This window comes from Sprattus sprattus (assembly GCF_963457725.1).
Source record: "Sprattus sprattus genome assembly, chromosome: 17".
NCBI lineage: Eukaryota > Metazoa > Chordata > Actinopteri > Clupeiformes > Clupeidae > Sprattus > Sprattus sprattus.
In genome coordinates this window covers 8,971,628-8,988,492 of record NC_137915.1, presented here as the reverse complement: position 1 = coordinate 8,988,492, position 16,865 = coordinate 8,971,628, and the positions used below count along the sequence as shown (strand labels likewise).

At 47.0% G+C, this 16,865-nt stretch overlaps 1 protein-coding gene across 1 annotated transcript in view; it reads left to right on the top strand.

Moving 5' to 3' along the window:
* Nucleotides 1–2,458: 2,458 nt before the first annotated feature.
* arhgap29a (Rho GTPase activating protein 29a) overlaps nt 2,459–16,865 on the top strand; it is a gene marked incomplete at its 5' end in the record, with an annotated part of 44,990 nt that continues 30,583 nt past the window's right edge. Inside the window, one exon of the mRNA XM_080855053.1 lies at nt 2,459–2,756. Within this exon, the coding sequence (XP_080711179.1) occupies nt 2,459–2,756 (298 nt within the window). The remainder of the gene's footprint in view (nt 2,757–16,865) is intronic.

The window sequence follows — 16,865 nt, the reverse complement described above, 5'->3', positions numbered from 1 at the left end:
GTACTTTGCCCACTAGATGGACCAAAGGTCTTATAAATGGGATAGATTATTTTATGTCGCTGAATCAATGTGGTAATGTGTGCAAATCTTTACGAATAGATGGAGAGTATTCAAACAGTGCCTGCGTACTTTGCCCACTAGATGGACCAAAGGTCTTATAAATGGGATAGATTATTTTATGTCGCTGAATCAATGTGGTAATGTGTGCAAATCTTTACGAATAGATGGAGAGTATTCAAACAGTGCCTGCGTACTTTGCCCACTAGATGGACCAAAGGTCTTATAAATGGGATAGATTATTTTATGTCGATGAATCAATGTTCTTCAATGTTGAGATTTCGTATTGGATTTAGAGTGACCAGACCAAATGTGGGACGAGTAATACGTTTGCGTGGGACAATGTGGGGGCATGTTACCAACGCTTAGAGGTAACCTAAAACTTTGATATAAAGTCTATCAAATAAGATGACATTTGTATTCTGCCTTTCGGATCGTAAACACCTATACATCGTCCTCCTTTTGGCCTATCTTAAACACACAGACATGTCAACAGACAGAACACCTGTTGTTAGGGGGAGGAGACCACTAACCCGCCCTCTTAATCCACGCATAGCCAACCAAAAATTCTACATGTCGTCACATGACCTAAGAGGGCATTTGTAGATAGAGATTGCACCGCGCTCCCAAAATTTCAACTGGGAGCAAATAGCGGTGACAAACGGACGCACAGATGCGAGAGAGCTGCACTGGAATAGTTCGCAAATTAGGATAAAAGTCATTGAGAAGAATTGATATCGGAATTTTACAGTTTACGATGACTCCAGATAACATGTTGGGTGAGTATTTGGCTGTCACTTTAAATGATACATTTCGAATCCTTGATTCGTTTACGATAAACGACTGTGATCGTTTGTTGGAGCTATTTCAGTCAAATGTAACGTTGCATTGGTCCTGAACAATTAAATTGTCTTTATTTGCTTCTATTTCGCTTTGTATAAGCTACAGAGTTTTCGAACACAGTCTAACTAACAGCGATACTATATTGTTGTGGTGGAGAGATAGAGTGGTCACACATAACTAGAGTAATTAGAAGGGTAGCACATAACTAGAATAACTTGGCTTATTATCACTCCTAACACTACAAAGCAAAACAGTGTCCCAGAGCGTGTTTATATGGTGTGGTCACGAACGAGCATATTTCAGATTCTTGAATACAAATCCACTTCAACCTAACTGGAAACATATGGGTAATAAATACATGTGTTAATACGCGGTATTGAGCATATTCGTAAAGCTGATATGATGTCCCATAATTTATTGGTTAGTATTCCTCATTTCTCAGACAAGATTATTTCCTCGGGGCATGTTTGAAAAGGTTGTAAATCTCACGGTTTAGACAACGAAGTGTGAAATTAACAAAGCACACTTTTTAAGAGTGTGTGTGTGTGTGTGTGTGTGTGTGTGTGTGTGTGTGTGTGTGTGTGTGTGTCAGTGTGTGTCAGTGTGTGTGTGTGTGTGTGTGTGTGTGTGTGTGCGTGTGTGTGTGTACGATGCATTGTGTATGCTGGGTGTTTTGTAGGAGAGTGTGCGTGTGATCAAAGCGTGTGACACTAAAGTATAGAGCACTGGTGTGTCTGTTGCATGCAGCTCTCCGCTTAGGTCTCCTATAACAATGTAAGAAGAAGGAACACACACACACACACCTATAGCAAGATGGTGCAGTAGAGTCTGGGCTATGATGGTGAGATGATAGGCTATGACCACTACTGCCTGAAAGAGCAGCTCTCCAAGGCATTCATTATGTGTCCTACCATCACCAGACAGGGGCCTCTCAGTGGCCCAGCTTCCTTGTTACTGAGACCTTACTGTCCCAGAATAGACAGGCTACATGTCGTCCTTTGTGTTTCATCAGTGTACTCTGTCATTTGTGTTGTGAGGGCAAGGCCTTACAAAGCCCAAGGAAAGCTGAAATTCAGTTTGGTTTATAGGAACATCTGCGTGTGCGGTTACATCTGGTGCCATGGCTACCATTCTATGCTTGCGTGTGTGGCAGGGAGATCACAGTGGCGTATGGGGTGCATGTGTTCACCCCTGCTGCATGAGGTTTTGCAATGTGGGACATCAGCTCAGTTTGACGTGTGATAAGCTCTGAGGCGCTTTTATTTCAAAGGGTCACTAACAGGATGTGTGTATGTGTTTGTTTGTTTGTTTGTGTGTGTGTGTATATGTGCATGTTTGTGCGTGGACAGGACCCTGTTCTGTTTTGTGAGGCCTCGTGTGGTTTGGGAGCGAAGAGAGGATTCAGGATCGCGGGAGGAGAGCAAGACAAGAAAGTGTCCGAGACGGCACAGAGGAAAGACAGAGACAGTGAGTGAGTGAGTGAGAGAGGAGAGGAGCTCTCCTCTCTCTTCTCCCCACTCCCCCCTCCCCATCGCTGGGCACGCTGGCTGCGGCTGGGATGTTGCGGCAGAGCAGCGCTGGTGGGAACAAGCGCTCCCTTGGCATCGCACGCCTCTCCAGCTCCCACTTCTTCCCCTTGCCGACGGGCACCAACATCACCTCCTCGTCATCTTCGGGCACTACTTCGGGCACCTGGGGCCGCACGGCCAAAAGCAACTCGCTGAGCTCCATCAGCTCGGGCTCTGACAGCGTAGACGCGACACCGACCGACTCCGACTACATCATGCAGCTGGTCAACGACGTGAGGCACTTCGCAGACGTGCTTCTCCAACTCAAGGAGGCTTTCAACTCCAAAGGTAGGCAACCCTAGAATGTGATGAAAGAGCTGTGGTGTGGTAACAGTGAAACAACCTGGGAACCGTCAGTGCACAAAAAAAAATGGAAGTTACCCCAAGTGTTTTGGTGAGAGCTGCCACTTTTAAAGCAGAAGCTTGCCAGAAGCGGGCTTTGCTGTCTTTCAAATGGGTTGCTTTATCAGCCCTGCTGGATTGTCCTTGGCTGTGCGGTCACTTACCTCTCTTTATCTATCCGTCCAGCGAGTGGGATGGCCAGTGCTCCTGTTTCCCTCTCTTTTTTTCTTCGACCTGTGCAATGTGAACGGATTTGTTTTTGAGCTTCATTTTTTGAGCTTTATTTAGAGTTTCTTAGATCCTTAGGCAGTCAGAATGCTCTTGTTGACAGCAGCCGGGTTTGGATGAACAGTGTGTAACCCTCACTATTTTAATTGCTCTGATCCGACCGCTGTATCTGAGCCGCAAACTCCCAACTAACACAGCCCAACTATATTAAAGAGCAGGAAAGTCACAGTAAAAATGTTATAAACATTTTACTCTTCAGCTGTTACCGTTCTTTCCATGTTGTAAAACATCCGCCCTTGGAGAGGCCTATGATGGGGGCCCTGGGGAAACACCCCTCAGAGGTATTCTGCCTGTAGCTGGGGATGAGGGAGGCCGAGGGCATTGTGTTCCCTCCTCCAGACTCTAGTTTGGAAGAGAGGGGGTGAGGGGAGATGTTGTGAGAAAGATTTGGGGCACTGGAGTTTTAGAGAACGAAAAACAATAACCTCTTAACCTCTCTCTCTCTCTCTCTGTCTCTCTCTCTCTCTCACTCATTTTCTCTCCCTCCTTCCCACTCACCACTCCCTCACTTCCATCATTGCCTCCATGTCAGGGCTCTTTTGAGATTATAAAACGTTACAGTTTTTTTTGTGTGGGCAGTTGAAGGGGCCATTTGTCTTTGAAGCAGAATAAAAAGATTTAAAGAAGATTGTCTAGAAGAGAATCGCCCCTCACTTTCGCCACCCCTTGAGTTCTCAGCTCAGGAGAGGTGCCGTTTAGTTGGGCCCTACTTCAGCATAGTTCCACAAAATAATACTCCGCTGTCTCTTAATTAAATGGCCTTTTCAACCCTTTGCCTCCCACTCCCCCTCCCTTGATAATCTCGACCCAAACATTTCTGAAGCATTGGAGAACATTTTTTTTTTGTTTTGTAGAATGGAGGGAATAAGTGCAGATCAACGGGGCGGCGGCTCCTGCGTGTGTGATTATTGCATTCCTGCCCCGGTCCCGTTTGGGTCGTCTTGGCTCGGGCCCAGTCTGGTCTAATCCCTCGGCCAGTCTGAGAGTGTCCTGAATGGGGGCCGGAGCCTCTCGAAGCCAGCCTCTCCTCCACCACAACCCCCCCCCCCACCCCCCCTCAACCCCAGCCCTCCGAGTCTCTTTTCCTGTGAGAGCTGTGCCATGTAATCCCACGTTCGTAGGAATCTCAGCTTTTGTTAAGGAGGGTCAGCCAGGGTGCTTGACCTTAGCCAGCCGTGGCTGCAGTTTGGAGAGCTGATTCTGTGTGACCGGTCCTCTAATTTTTTTAGAAGGGAGGGGGGGGGGGGTTACTATTACATCCCCAAGTCCTCAGAAGTCACACCCTCACCAACGCTCTGTGTCAGAGAAAACAGATTCCCAGAGTTCATTGTTATTATTTATTGTGCGCCCACGCTGTCCATAAAACAATACTGTGAGGGTGTTTTGGCATGCTCATGCAAGCAGGTTTGTGACAGCACTGCATTGTTGTCATACCTCAGATTTGCGGCTGGTCCTCGCTCTGGAAATGCACTGGTGCCTTGATTTATCGTGCCAAGACACTCAAAAAAAAGCCTTTTTGTAGTGGATGCACTTCATTGCCCTCAGAAGGGGGCCAGACTCATGGGTCGCGCTCTGTGCCTGCAAGTGCCAAATGTCAAGCTTGAATGTTCAGTTTTGAGAAAGACCGCGTTACACCGAGATTTTGAATGTGGCCTCTGTACAACAGTGGTGGTGAATCAGTCGACGGTCAATTATGTAAACAAACACTGTGAAACTGTAACCTGTGATCGGACCGAGCGATAACGCCTCTAATGGAGTGAATTTAGTCTAAATGCCGGAAAGGGCCATTTTGAGGAGAGTAAGCTAATTGGCCAGAGGGAAACTGAATAGGTAGATTTTTGGGACACAAAAAGAAAGGGAGAGACAGACCGATAGAGTGATAGAGACAGAGGAGCTGGTTTTGCCCTATCAGCAAGATAAACAAATTCAATGTTTGGGTTTGAGATTATTATTAGTGTTATAGCTGAATCATCCTTTATTTCATTCCAACTGTTTCTTTTTTCTAGTCTCTGTATTTTTTCCCCGTCTGCATAATGGTTATGGTACTCAATAGTTTTAATTTCTCAATTAAGTCCTTTTTTGGGGTTTTGGGGGTCAGCCTCAAAGATGCATGGCACATGATGCGTTGAGGAAATGAACTAGCCTCCATGCGAGTGATCATATCTGGATGATGTGGGTCTCGGGTCAGTGCACATCTTCAAAGTGCCATTGGTGGCAGTTAGGTGGGTGGGGCTCAAACGGTACAGAAGAGAAAAGGCTGTTGTGAATCACTGGCTATGGTGTGATTGAAAGTGATTTAAATCCCTTCCAATTTATGACTTTATTGTCTCAGCGATGCTTCCCCGAGGCGAGCGCCCCTTTTTATTTTGCCCCTTCAGGGCCATTCAGGCAAAATAAGGCAAGTAACAGACTGGCTCTTTCTTTTTGGACAAACTTCTTCCAAGCAAACAGCATTTCGTGTGTGTGTGTGTGTGTTGGGGGGGGGGGGGGGGGGGGTAGTTGTTTCTGTGCGAGTTGTGTATGTGTCTGGTTGAGTGTGTCTGTTGTGGGGTGGGGGGTAGGGGGGGGGGGGGGGTGTGTGATGGTCTTGTCACTCGAAAACAGTTGGTGTATTCACGTTCAATGATGTGAGGCCGACAGCCTTTGTCTGAAGTATCTGCTGTAGACTGGGCCTTGTAGTCGAGGGAGCCTGGCCGCCTTGAGCCTCCAGCCTTGGCTGGGAGAACACTTTCCCATGTAAGAATAGCTGGACCCTCATGGATTGCTCCCTAGGGGAGAGGTAGAGACCAGCTCCAATAGGAATTCGTTTTTTTTTTTTTTTAAACATGTTTTATTTTTTTGTCCCCTCCCTTGTCTCAGTTTCTATAAACACCACCTTAAATGGCGATTGTGTGTTGGTGGCCTCTCTGATTTGGTCTCAGAAGCATCGCTCACCGCTTTTGCTGAGATCCCGCTTTGTTTTATTTTGAAATATTGCGGGGTGGCCAAGCGCTGGCTAACATCCCTGGCTTGTTTCCGTGGTGGATTGATAATTGTGGATTACTACCAAGTTCCATAATGATGTCTTCACAATGTGGGGGGATTTCGGAATTTCCCAAAGAGGTCGTGACCTTGTCCAAGGCCTGCTTGTTAGAGGCATGTCAGTAATTGGATTGGATTATTCTGGGTCTTGCCCTACTCGGGGTCGCGACAGGCCATTTTGAGGTCCGCACTAGCCCACCAGGTCAGTGTTACATTTGTGGCATTTTAATTCCATACAGCATTTATGGTAAACTAATAACTGTGTAAAATATCATCAAATGCTATTCATTTTATTGTTGTTGTGGGATTGAGAGATTTTATTCTGTTGTGGGTTTGTTCGGCAGGCTGTCCAATTGTAATGGAATAGCAAATCTGAAGGTAGCCTGTGAGTTTGGAGGGAACTGTTCCGCTGCCAGACTCTAAGCATGTGTAAATGTCACGTAAATGTCTGTTGCCTGAAAGCAGAGGGTGCTAAACAAAATGGCCTCACTGTTCTTGCTTGCTCTAACCTCCTTTTCCCTCGCTCACAAATAAAAGACAAATAACTCTGTACCACATCCGATGTTCCTCTTAAGTATATTTGAAATGATCCATACGGACCTTTGCACCTGGCCTTAAAGAGACATTTTGTAGAGAGGTGGACCGCTGTGGGTTTGTGCCATATTCCTGAGGCTGGGTCCCTACAGGGTTATTGGGGCTTTGTTTGTGCTGATTTTGGTACGATGTGCGTGCAATGGCAGTTTTCTGCTCTATGGAGCAGCATGATGGCTGGCATGTGTCAGACACTTTGGAATGAAAAACAACAGGTAGGATCCTCGGAACAATTTGGCCGTGGCAAAGGAAACTCTTCTCTCCCCAGAGGAGGTACAGCCTTCCTAGGCTTGAAACCACAAATCTTGACCCAGTCATCGAGTCACTCCTGGATAACCACAACATGTTCACAATTATTTTCCTTTCGACATCGTGAATGGAATGCACTGGTCATTTTTATGTTTTTGTGTCTTTGGAGACGGGCAGGCTGTGATGAGAAACTTGTTGCTAGCTGGTATCGTACAGGTATGTTTGGCATTTATGTGTTTTATCAAGGAAGATATTTTCCGTTTAGGAGTTCACATTGGTTTTTAAAATGTAAATGTGTTTATATATCATGAATGACAAGGGATTTGGATGTGATGTCTTATAATTCCACCTTTCTGCACCCACAACTTCAAACTAGCATGCTCTTTATCTGTGAAGATTAGGCTATAATTGGCATGTATCATTGTGCTGTCCGTACGCTAATCAAACCATAAAATGTTTAATACAGCTGTTAACGCAGCCATGCTGATTTATGATCATTAAATCGTGTTGCGTAACAGTCTGTGATCCATTCTCTGTGCTGTGAGAGCCAAGTACGCTTTTACTCATCCTTCCCAGTGTCCTCCAGAGACGGCCTTAATGTTTCTGCTCTTGGCTGCCAAGAGGGACAAAATTTGTATCGGTTATTCATCTATTTCCCCCCCCCCGATCCTGTTGTCCCACAGCGTGTACTGTAAAACCTTGAGGCGAGCGCAAAGCCAAGCGCATATTTAGCCACTGTATCAATATTGACCCTCGCCACAGTAGCCATTACCAGCGGCACAGCTAATCATTTTGATAGGGGTGGGAAAAAAGCTCCTCTGCTCTCTCCGCACTGCGAGGCTCTCTTTATCCCGCCTCCCCTCCCCCTCCCGCATACTCCACATTCCTGCAGAACAAATGCTCACTTGTTGCTTTAGTGCCTTAGATCAACAGTTGCTGGATGCTGTTTTAAAAAAATTATGTAAAAAAAAACAAAGGTGACGTGTTATAAAAATACATCTGCTCTCCAATGGAAGGAAGAGAAGGAGAGGAAAAGTATTGATCATATACGTGTATGGGTTTTAGAAATGGAAATGGTGTTTTGGGAAAATTGTGCCGTTCAGATTTTTGAATTCAGGCACGGATTGGGATGGGGTGCAATTGGAGGGTGGTCATACTGTGAGAGGGAGTTCCTCTCCTGTGTTGCCTCCGATGGTTGGTCTTTTTATTTGGGACGTTTTCCATTGTAATGGCTCGTTTTTAGTATCATGATATTTGCTATAGAGATGGAGGGAGATGGAACACCTGCCACTCATGTAAACTCTTGGTTGATTAAACCCTGTATGTCTGTTGTTTGCAAAAGCTTTCAAAGAGGGCTTGCTTGGTTTAGCTCTGCTTCTCCCCATGTTATGTTGGCTTGTCCAAGACTAGATGCTGACATTTTACTCAGATGCTGTCTGACGAAATGAAATGAATTTTCCTCCCTCCCACACTCAGATGCCAAGCAGTGTGGCCCTATTTTAAGCTCCAATTGAAAAACCACAGGGATGGGGGGGGGGGGGGGGGGGTGAGGAGTTAGGGGGTGGCGACCGCCGATGTACGATCAAAGACCGGCTCCCTCTCGCACTTAACTCACTGAGCTTGTGGTATTGTTAGAGAGATTGCCGCTCCATTCCATCTCGTATTTGACCTTCATTTTAAAAGAGTGTGGGGAAAGTAAATTAATCCCCAGCCCCGGGGCAAAATTGTTGGGAATACCTCCGGAGAGGCTGGTCAATTGTGGCTCTGAAGGGCTTTCTGGAGAGTCGCTGCCACCGGCTGCTCCATCAGTGTGCACAGACGGACTTGGAGGAGTGGATTAAGACCCCTCTCCACCTGCCTAGCAATTGGGGGGTTGAGGTGGGGTGGGGGGGTCTCTGATCGGCTAAAAAAGTGATTTTCTGGCCTCCAATGTGATTTGGGCAGGCTAAGTGGGAGGTGGACTAGCACGCTATCCCCCATGAGACCTTGACCAAAGAGGTATGAGGTGGGGGCATATCGTGCTGTACCAATGAGCCCCCTGTCAGCAACCTTCAGGGAAGTTCACAAGGGTTCCTGTAAACCTGTTGAATCTCTTCTGTGTCGCTAATACTGCAACAATATTACTGTGAGGTGGTTCTTAATGAACAAATGTTGGGATGTGTGTCATTGGCGTGAGTCAAGCCCCCCTGGCGTTGACTGGGAATAGACATTGGAGTGGAAACAAAGATCATTGCAGAGACAAGCACAGAAATGTGCCCGCACTTTCCATTATAATAGCAGTAACTTCAGTGCATGTGAATCATGCTGTTGTTTAGGAAGTACAGCGCTGAGTGAGTCATTTGTCACAGCGAGGTTCACACACACTGAGCCGATAAGGTGAAACCAGGCAGGTTGTTCTCACAGTATTAATGTCGGTGCCAATTTAATATTTAACTGAGTTGGTGGTGAGTATTGCTTATCCAGGTGTTGCACAATGCATAGTGAAGCCGGCTTTTGCATCTTACGTCACTGGCTAATGTGTTGCAGGGTGCCAAGAATGTTTTTTTTTGGGAAGGGCTATATTCTGCCTTCCCATGCGATTCTTCAGAGTGAAGAGACACAGTGGCCATTCTCTGCTGTCGTAGCTTAGAGACTTAAATAAATAGCCCTCTTGACTGCGGCGGACCACAGTGAGTTAAAGTCCACTGGAGTTATTTTAGCAAGCAGGACTTGTACAACATGAGAGAGTAACGACTCAGTCACAACATGAGTGTGTGGGAGAGTAGGAGAGACAGAAGACAGAGTTGGAGAGGGAGCAAGAAAGGGAAGAAAAAAAAGACCTCTACCATCCCAGCAGCCCTCCCTCAGTCATCCTTGTGAGATACCAGAGCTTTGTGTGAAACCAAGTCTGCTGCTGGTCCTTTGAAAAAACCTAAATACTGTTTACGTGATTTGTGGTTGAAATCACCCCTAGTGAAATGGGGACCCTAAAATTACCCCCCCTCCCCCCTTTCTTTTTCCCCCTGTGCTATACAGATCTGAACTGGCTGTAATGTAACTCTGTTTATCCTGCTTGCCTTTTAGAATTCACATCCACTGTAAGGAATGGATTCTTTGAAAGAAGAAGAAAGGAAAAAAGAAAACAACCACCTTTTATGGGCCACTTGAAGCAGTTCTGTATTTTAAGTCACTGTAAATTAGCCTAGCCGCCTCGACTCGCCCTTTGGTTCACTCTCAGCCTTTGAAGATCTGGTTGCACCCTTGGCTTTTGCCTGAAGGCAGGAAAAACAAGTGCCTGACTTGTGGACGTTTAGCTTGGTCACATCTTATAAAGTTCTCAGTCAGATTTTATGAGCTAGCTGCCTGCTGAGATAGGGGGAGATTTAAAACATTAGCCTAATTGTCTTTGTTGTCAGAACTAGGCCTTAACTGGGTTATCAGTGGTGCCCATTCAAGAGGCGGTACAGTAGGTTACTGCCCCAATAGGAAGTCTTACAACAAAACAAAGTGACAAATGGCTTTGGTATTTATCCCCTTCCTGAAACAAAATGGAAGAAATAAAATGATCAAAAGCGAAAATTGAGAAAGAGTTGGGGAAATGAGAGAGGGCTAAGCACGTGTAACCTGCGGGTGGCCACTTTCTGGCAGGCCCAGTGCTGAGTTGTTGACTTTAATGGCTTTACTGCACTCAGCGCAAAGATTTGTAGGTTGCTTTTTTTTCTTTCAGTGCACGGGACGTGAAGGAGTTTTTGTATCTCTCACTCTCTCTCTCTCTCTCTCTCTCTCTCTCTCTCTCTCTCTCTCTCTCTCTCTCTTCTTTCTTTCTTTCTCTATCTCTCTCTTTCTTTCTCTCTTTCGCTCTCCCTCTCTTTATTTCTTTCTTTTCTCTCTCTCTCTTTCCCCTTTTCTCTTTCCACCCAGATTTACGGTTATGGGTTTTGCTCTGGCTGGGGGAATTTGTTCCGGGATGGGGTACCCGCAGATATTGAGGATGGCTAGGTGCTGTATTGTGTGTGCCTTGCTCCTGGGACAGGGTGGAATCATGGCTCTGTTTAGGGAAAGCCTCTGGTGATTTGTCGGTGCCCCTTCCGAGGGGCTTGTTTTCCTCAATACCATGAAATGCCTTGCCTCTCCCCTTCGGATTCTGAGGGCTGACGGACTCCATGCTCTTTTTTGGTCAATGTTTTGGTACATTCTGGCACAGGAAACTTGTGGATGTTCCTGGGTGGGCTTTGTTTTTTTCATGGTGGCCCACCATATATATAGGTCACTTGAAGTAAGCTGCTACAATTAGGCCATTTGAATGAATGCAGGCCATTTAGAGAATGCTCTTTCTAGCCAGGTGCTCGAGGGGGGGCATTGCACTCTGCTGCCCCTTCTGTCTTTCTGAACATATCAGGCGCTGGAGAAAAAAGGGTAAACATTAACTAATCTGGTAAACAACATTGCAGTTTTCTCAGAGGAGATCAGTTGCGAATGCAATGGTTCAATGCGATCTGTCAATATACTTAAAAGAGGGTTCTGTGAAGTACACCTTGGAGAAGAGGAAGGAAGTTTGGGGAAGACATCAACCTGGCTCAACGTTTGCTCACCTGTGTGGTAGACCTACACTTTCTGACCCCCCCCAGTAGGACAAGTAACTTTCTACAATGTCCGTACTGCTCTAATACTCAACTGGGAATCTCAAATATTTTCACTGACAACTCAAAAGACCATCTAAGCTCCAACCTCTGCTCCTAGGCCTATCTTAAAACCCATGGGGTAAATTTGCCCCCGAGGTTTAAGTAGCAGAGACCAACTACTACAAAACCCCCTCAGCTCCCCCCAACCAGGATTAGGGACTTGAAACCAAGATGGCAAATTTATCCAGTAGATTAGATTAAGGCTCCCCTCTGACCCTCGACCCCCCTCAACACTGGATTAAAATTGTCTGGAGAGAGGCCGAATTAATGCGTCAGCTGGTACTCTTTGCCCACAGTATTGGCAGGAAGAGGGCTAATCTGCTGATCTGATCATACACAAGAGGAGAGAGAGAAGGAGAGAGAGGGAGAAGGAGAGAGAGAGAGATAGAGGAGAGAGAGAAGGAGAGAGAGAGAGAGAAGCCCAATGCGTGTGGAGTACCAAAGAGTCAGATCTCCAGTCTTGCCTTTAATGTACACGTGTGTCTGTGTGTGTGTGTGTGTGTGTGTGGCTGGCTGGCTGTGTGTGTGTGTGTGTGTGTGTGTGTGTGTATGTATGTTTAAGCAAAGAGCCCTGATAAACTTTTAAAAATCACACAGTTTACAGCAAAGCCTCTCTCGAAAAAGGAGGCCCTTCCAGCAGTTTTTCACTGGAGCACTGCTGGTTCACAACAATCAGGGTTGAGGGAAGTTGAAGATTAATTGGCCTTGTTTTGCTTTTGGGTCCGTGAACCCCGGAGAGCCCATCAAAGGAGCCCTATCACGTGTGAGCATTCAGTGGCCCATGCTGAGCCAGACTCACAACTGCTTATCGTCAGGGGCTGAGGCCCAAGTCCACAACAGCAGAGAGTGCCCAGTGGGGGTCGGGGATCGGGGGAAACGGTCGCTCTTCTATCTCCCAATTATCTAGGAGCGCTCCCAAGCCCCAAAGTTAGGGGACACGTAAAAATACATGGGGAGGGGGTGGTTCCCTCCTCATGCTTTATGGGATTGGGATGGACAAAACATGAACAGACTGAGCGTGAAGCGTGGCTCGGACGGTACTGTGTCCCACCCCCCTGCCCTTGGGTTTGGGGTGGGAGCATAGAGTCTGGAAGATCACCCGAGAAAGATGGGTGGAGTTTGTGCCTTTCTGAATCGCCTGTAGACGAAGGGCTTACTTTTAGACAATGCACACTGACACACACACATCTAAACACACCGACATGCAAACCCTCCCCCTCGTCCGAGCCCCCTTCTCTAGGGGTCCTGTTCACAACCCCAGACAATGCCACATTATAAAAAATATCAAGCACAGTGATGGCCTTTTGTGACCCAGAATCCCTTTCAACAAGAAAGCCCCGGCAACACAGAAAAAGAGCCATAATCTCCATAATTCATAAGGGCCCCGTGAATGAAGGAGAGCTTTGCTGCGGAGGTCCTTTGTAGGATGGGTGCCTCTCTCTGGGCATTAAGATGTTCCAGGGTTGGCTGTGGCAGACGCATGTCATAATAAACAGCGTTCCCCTACTGCCGCTGCTGGTAGGGAACGGGGTAGACGGAGGAGGAGGAGGAGGAGGCGACCCCCTCTCAGACGATGCAAAAAAAAAAAACCCTCTCAGCTCGCTGTCACGTCTTCCATTCATTGCCCTGGCCTTTCCTGGAAATGTCTAGCCCAGCACACGTCCTTGTTTTCTCAAGAGCGGGCATTACGGATGCATCGTGCGAAGCCTTCAATCTACTCTTTTTGTGTGTGTATGTGTCATTCTTCAAAACAAATTTCTTTGAAAAACTTAATTAGGCAACCAATTAGTGAGATTGGTTGCCACACTGCGCTTTGTGGCTCTTTGGACTAAGAGGATTAGGCATCTTCAGGTCTTGACTGAAGAGATGAGGGGTTTATTGTGAGGAACTGCAAAAACAGTCACGACATCATACATGTTGTTTACTGGGGCACTCCTGAAAGCAATAGTAAGTCAGGACCACTTTTTCGAAGAAGCACAAACTCTAGAGTTACAAATGTTCCTGTGTCCTCAGGCAGAAATATTTTAGAAGTCCAAGCAGGTCAAGCAAAAGGCATAATAGACAATCGCTTGGGATTTTGCCATCTTTCAAGCACCATCTCAACAGCCCATATGGACAAGGACGAGAAAGCACAGACTAAGGCTGTCACAGTTTGGACATTGGGTGAGACCCATCAAAGTCAGACACTGGGGCCAACGTCAATGTCCAACGATGCAGCCATTGATGGGGGGGCAGGGGACGCCAGCCAGATCCATTTTAGCCAAGGTCGTCTCCTGCCAGTCCACTCCACTGTCTGACAGATCTGCCATTCTTAGCGGGATAGAGCCCAAGCTGGCTGGCCGGCCGGCTGGCTGTTTGGCCGATGTGACACGCAGAGGCATGACTACCCCCCCGGCATAAGCCCTTCTCTCTTTCTCTATTTATTTCTTTGTCTCTCTATCTACCTCTCTCTCTCTCTCTCTGTCTATCTCTGGCTGCCTTTGGGCCCTCTGCTCTGTTGTACTCTTGTCCCTCTCAGTGGGAGAGTTGCAGTCCTCTTCAATAAAGCATAGTTGGAATGCCAGTCCTCAATGCTCCACACAAACAGGGAGTGCGGGGAGGGAGGAGAGGGAGAAAGCAAGAAGGCAAGGTTCTCCTGAGTCTCTCCTCTATGCTCACTTCCTCTCTCCTATCTGTCTTTTTACCCCACCCCCATGATGGACAGCTCTCTGGCTGAGTGAGAGAGAAAAGTGCATTCTTGACTCCATGCTAAGCTTCCGATTTATATGCAAAGGGGACGCAGAGCAATATCAAAGGGTAAACAGACTGCTGGCTGGGGAGGGAGGAAGAGTTTGGCATATTATTCACAGGAAATGCTCCCCTCCCGCCTCGGTGTCTGATCCCATCTCGTGTCCTATCTATCTGATCTGTTTTATTGAGAGATTGTAGCTCATCTGCAAAAACCCCATTCCTTAGTTAACATTCATAACATTCACTGCGCCTGCGCGTGAGTTTGTGTGTGTCCTGATCGCCACTATATATGCACGTGTGTGTAACTGTGTGTCGTTTGTGCGAATAAAAGTTTTGATTGCATTCAGTGTTGCCAATTAAAAGCAAGCCATTGTTTTTAAGTCCTTATCAGGCATGCTTACAGCAACCGATGCATTGTTTGGCACACTGCAGCTTGGTCCAGATGCAAACATGGATCTATGGTCTGTTGTCACCCTATTCAGTCCAGGGCATAAAAATGGGACCTGACCCAGGCTGATATGGAACGTCCATTATGATGGCCTGTTGTAGCATAGGTTCCGTTGGAGCAGTACAACAAAGTGTTAGTCTAGTGTGTGTGTTTGTATGGTATGCTTATACAAACACACTGTCATTACCACACAAAAACCTTGTGTGTGCACAGGTCTGTAAGTGTGTGTCCGTGTGTGTTTGTGTGTGTGTGTGTGTGTGTGTGTGTGTGTGTGTCTAGTGTGTGCATTTGTATGTTATGCTTATGCAAACATGCTGTTGTATATAGTACATCATTACCACACAAAAAGAGCATGTGTGCACAGGTCTGTAAGTATGTGTGTGTGTGTGTGTTTGTGTGTTGATGTCAACATGTCTATGAATATGCAGTGGTATTTCTGTGTTCATGTACAAGAGTGCTGTCATGGTAGTGTGTGTAACCCCTTTTTATTCATGAAAATAGGCTGGTGTGAGAGAGAGAGAGAGAGAGCGAGAAGTCAGGTCAGGAGGTGCCTTTAAATGTCAGCCTTTTGTGTGCAGTCATGGGAAAGAGAGGGCTCAAAGGTGGAGCAGCAGGAGACGCGGGTTAAGGGAGGTGTGTGTGTGTGTGTGTGGTTGTGTGTGTGTGTGTGTGTGTGTGTGTGTGTGTGTGTGTGTGTGTGTGTGTGTGTGTGTGTGTGTGTGTGTGTGTGTGTGTGTGTGTGTGTGTGTGTGTGTGTGTGTGTGTGTGTGTGTGTGTGTGTGTGTGTGTGTGTGTGTGTGTGTGTGTGTTAGAGAGAGAGAGAGGTTCATTCCCCTCTTTGCCCCAGTACCGTGTAATCTCCTAATCCCAGAAGTAGCCCTCTCCCTCGGGGGCAGTCATGGCCCACCAAGCCGTGGCAGGAAGCATCCTGGTGGGGGGAAGTAAGCCAGGCCGCAGGACCCACCACACAGCTTCCCCTATCAAAAGAGCCATGTTAAAGGTTAGGTGCCATGGTTTCCCTCAGATGTTAAACAGTAGACCTGTGCTAACTTACCTATGTGGAGAACTCGGCCTGCGTCCATTCAGTGAGTGGCAGAAAGGATACACAATTCAAACGGCCTTTAATGACACCCAAACATACCCAGCTTTGCAAGTAGTGTGTCCCGTATACGTCACACGGCTCCTCCATTGCCATTCTGTGAGTGTTTAAAGGTGTCTCGAGGTCAGCACATTGGTATTTTTGGTATGGCTCCTGATGACCCCGTAACCCCGTAAACATTCCTCCATTCTCACAATAGTTTTTTTTTCAAACAGGATTCATCTGTCCTAACTCCACCTGAAATCCGTGGTGGAGCCACATCCCTATGAGTCGTCTCTTAGTCTATTCTCCCACACCACGCTTTACCAGTGGCTGTCACTCCAGCTTCTCTCCCCCCCCCCCCCCACCTCTTCCTCTCAGCTCTGCTCATTTGATCAGCGGCCGCCCGGCTCCGGTTGTGTTTTAGTGCTTTCGCACCGCGGCTTTGTGTCGCGCCGTCCGTCCGCGCGAGCCACTCAGATGTCTTGAAGCATGAGTAATACATTGTTCCCATGATTTGCCATGCATGGTTGAACAGAGCCCCCCGGGTCACTGGGAAGAGGAATGTTGCAAAGTCATATTGTCTCTCCGCCTTCCATGATTTAAAAGAGGAAAAGTGTTGCTTTCGATCACAAGGACTGATTCTGGTGTCATATACTAGAATGCGTCGCTTTTTCCCTACGGGTTACACTGTAGCAGTTTAATACTCTATTATTTATTAATTTAAGAGGCGCTATCTCTGAAGGCAGAGCTATCTTTGGATTTCCGTTAAAGGGGATTCGGCTTTGTGAGGGCTGGTTGAGGTGGTTGTGTGGTCTTTGGGGTCGGGGTGGGGGTGGGTGTGGGGGTGTACGCGACCTAATTGTAGCCTTCGTTAGCATTCATGGAGATGGCCGAGTTTCAAAGGTGCATGAGATCATCAAAGGGGCTCATTAGGTCACTGCCCGGAGGTTGTGATGTGTTTGATGGTGCGGCTCTCTTGTCTGTGA